The following is a 2,376-nucleotide window of genomic DNA, read 5'->3' as shown; positions in this document are numbered from 1 at the left end:
CTTTAGTTTCTTGAGATTTTCGAATTTTCACATACTGTAGCTTTGAAACTACTGTCCGTCGACTTGATATCCCTAAATACCTTGTTTTTTTAAACAACGGATATAGGTTTCCCCGCGGATAAAGGTGAACTAGCGTTATATAGAGTCTGTTAGTACTGAGGTTTACTTTCAACAAAGCATTTTACCATGTAACAGATATCACCTTTATCAGGGATGATACTGTGTCATCAGTACAGATGAATCAGCCGAATGAGTGTATTTGCTGAACTTGGATATGTCTATAACTTGTTTTTATGTTTTTTTATTCATTAAACCCTTTGCTGTCTGTCTCCCCACAGAATCAAGAAAGAGATTCTTCCATTGGTCACAGCCCTCTGTCAAGACATAGACTACGAGGTGCGGGGGTGCATGTGTCGACAGTTGGACAGTGTAGCAAGAGCTTTGGGGTGAGGAGGCTTTACAAACTTTCAGTTCTTTCTTTGTCTCTGGATTATCATCATAGCAGAATGTACTTAGAATACTGTTGTTGATAAGTGTCCTGTCCTTGTACATGTTCAATTCCATTTGTATTGTCTCTGTTTTTGTTGTCAGTGGGGCTAGCCCTTTGTAATAGCCACAGGCTTGTTGGGCAGCCCTGGCTGTGCGTGCTGAACAGCCAAACCAATAATTGAATAGATAAAATAGATCTAAATAGTTCTGACAGGACTGTCTTTTGGCTTGGAGTACTTTTGATGATTGGTAGAGAGGGATGTAGTGGATTTGACCAACACATAAATATCTAAACATATACTTTTATTACCTTCGCCAGAATGGCAGAAGGTTATATTTTGAGCGAGTACGTTTGTCTGTCTGTCTGTTAACAGCATAATTTAAGAAGCCTTAGATGGATCCTGATAATATTTTTCTTTTTTAGGTTGGAAAATACGAAGAGTGCAATATTACCAGAGTTAGTGGAGCTGGCCAATGACGAGGAATGTTTTGTACGACACGCGGCGTTGGACGCTGTAGTCAATCTTCTCAATCTCCTGGACGATGGTGAGCCCCCATCAGTTGTATTTTGTTTCTACCTACAGCTAAGTTACTCTTAATCCTTTCATGCTAAGGAAAACATAGCTAATCCAAGCTTTTCTTCTGTTGCCTGTGTGTCTCATTGATAAAAGAAAATTTGTTATTTGTTGGTTAAAACAAAGATTTTGCTAAGGCTCATCTCAAGATGCGTAGGCTGTGTTTTTTGTCAGAAAGATGTTTCCTCTGTTTGACCTTTGAGGATAAAGACTGAATAATGCTACCGTATTTTTGCTAGGTGTCAAGCATTTCTCCTGTCTTGTTATATCTTAAACACTACCACTATTTCTGGAATATAAATCCTGATTCTACCGCACTTAAAATAATTTAAAAAAAGTTACCACCTTTGTCAAGAATTACTGAAAATGTCTCAATTTTGAAGCATCTAATTTTTCTCCATACTGAGTGAGTGTAGGTAGGGATACCGGATAGTGAGTGTGAGTGTGACATGTAGTTTTGCAAGGTCAATGCCCCAGCAGGACATATTTATCCATCATTGATGAGTCCATTTGTGTGGCTGTCACTTTACCATCTTTAGTATCTTAGGTCAATTAATATTGTCATTTACTTCTGTAGCGGTGCCATAAATTTCTCGGTATGGTAGATTTACTTAAATATGTGACAAAGGGAGGGTGAAGGTTAGGGCTGATTCATTTGGGTTGAACAAAAGGTTTGGCATTACACGTAAACTATAACCAGCAGGATGGACCTATGCCAACAATGGTTACGAACAATGTGTTCTGCTCGTTGTTAGATGTTGACCTTATCATGAATTCTTGATACGAATGGTTGATCATTGTTTACCTGTATGTGATGGAGTTTTAAAAAGAGTAAAAGTGCACAGGGTTTTATGAACTTTTTCGTGGCATTTAAGTCTGCAAATGGTCTTGACCTTCTTAACCCACCATCCAAAATACCAGCAGATGTTGGATGTAAGCATTTTGCATTTTTAGTGATTTCCACTGTAGTTTAGAACTTGTATGTGGAGCAACCAAGCACTCTTCTCACATATGGGAACAATGCATATCTCTCCCTCTCTCCCTCCCTCTCACTCACTCACTCACTCACTCACTCACTCACTCACTCACTCACTCACTCACTCACTCACTCACTCACTCACTCACTCACTCACCAACTCACTCACATATCTCCATACCATAAAATCTTTATTATCTTTTATGTTGATGTACCTGTATGTGTTCTGTGCACATTCCCAAAAAATTATCCATTCAGACTTTTGATGCATGGACATATTTTTGGTGTCAGATTATGGTAGTATAAAAGGTTTACTGTAGTTTAAAAGCTCATGTT

General features: G+C 38.5%; 1 protein-coding gene across 5 annotated transcripts in view; it reads left to right on the top strand.

Annotated features, from left to right (window-relative positions):
- The window catches only part of LOC118414000 (serine/threonine-protein phosphatase 4 regulatory subunit 4-like), a gene marked incomplete at its 5' end in the record, with an annotated part of 23,198 nt that overhangs the window by 771 nt on the left and 20,051 nt on the right, over positions 1 to 2,376 (top strand). For all 5 annotated transcript variants that reach the window (XM_035817715.1, XM_035817741.1, XM_035817733.1 and 2 more), the window contains 2 exon segments: positions 339 to 446; positions 914 to 1,035. In XM_035817715.1, the coding sequence (XP_035673608.1) occupies positions 339 to 446; positions 914 to 1,035 (230 nt within the window).

This window comes from Branchiostoma floridae, chromosome 1 (genome assembly GCF_000003815.2).
Source record: "Branchiostoma floridae strain S238N-H82 chromosome 1, Bfl_VNyyK, whole genome shotgun sequence".
Lineage (NCBI taxonomy): Eukaryota > Metazoa > Chordata > Leptocardii > Amphioxiformes > Branchiostomatidae > Branchiostoma > Branchiostoma floridae.
Note: the sequence above shows the minus strand (reverse complement) of the source record. Positions and strands in the feature narration are given on the sequence as shown.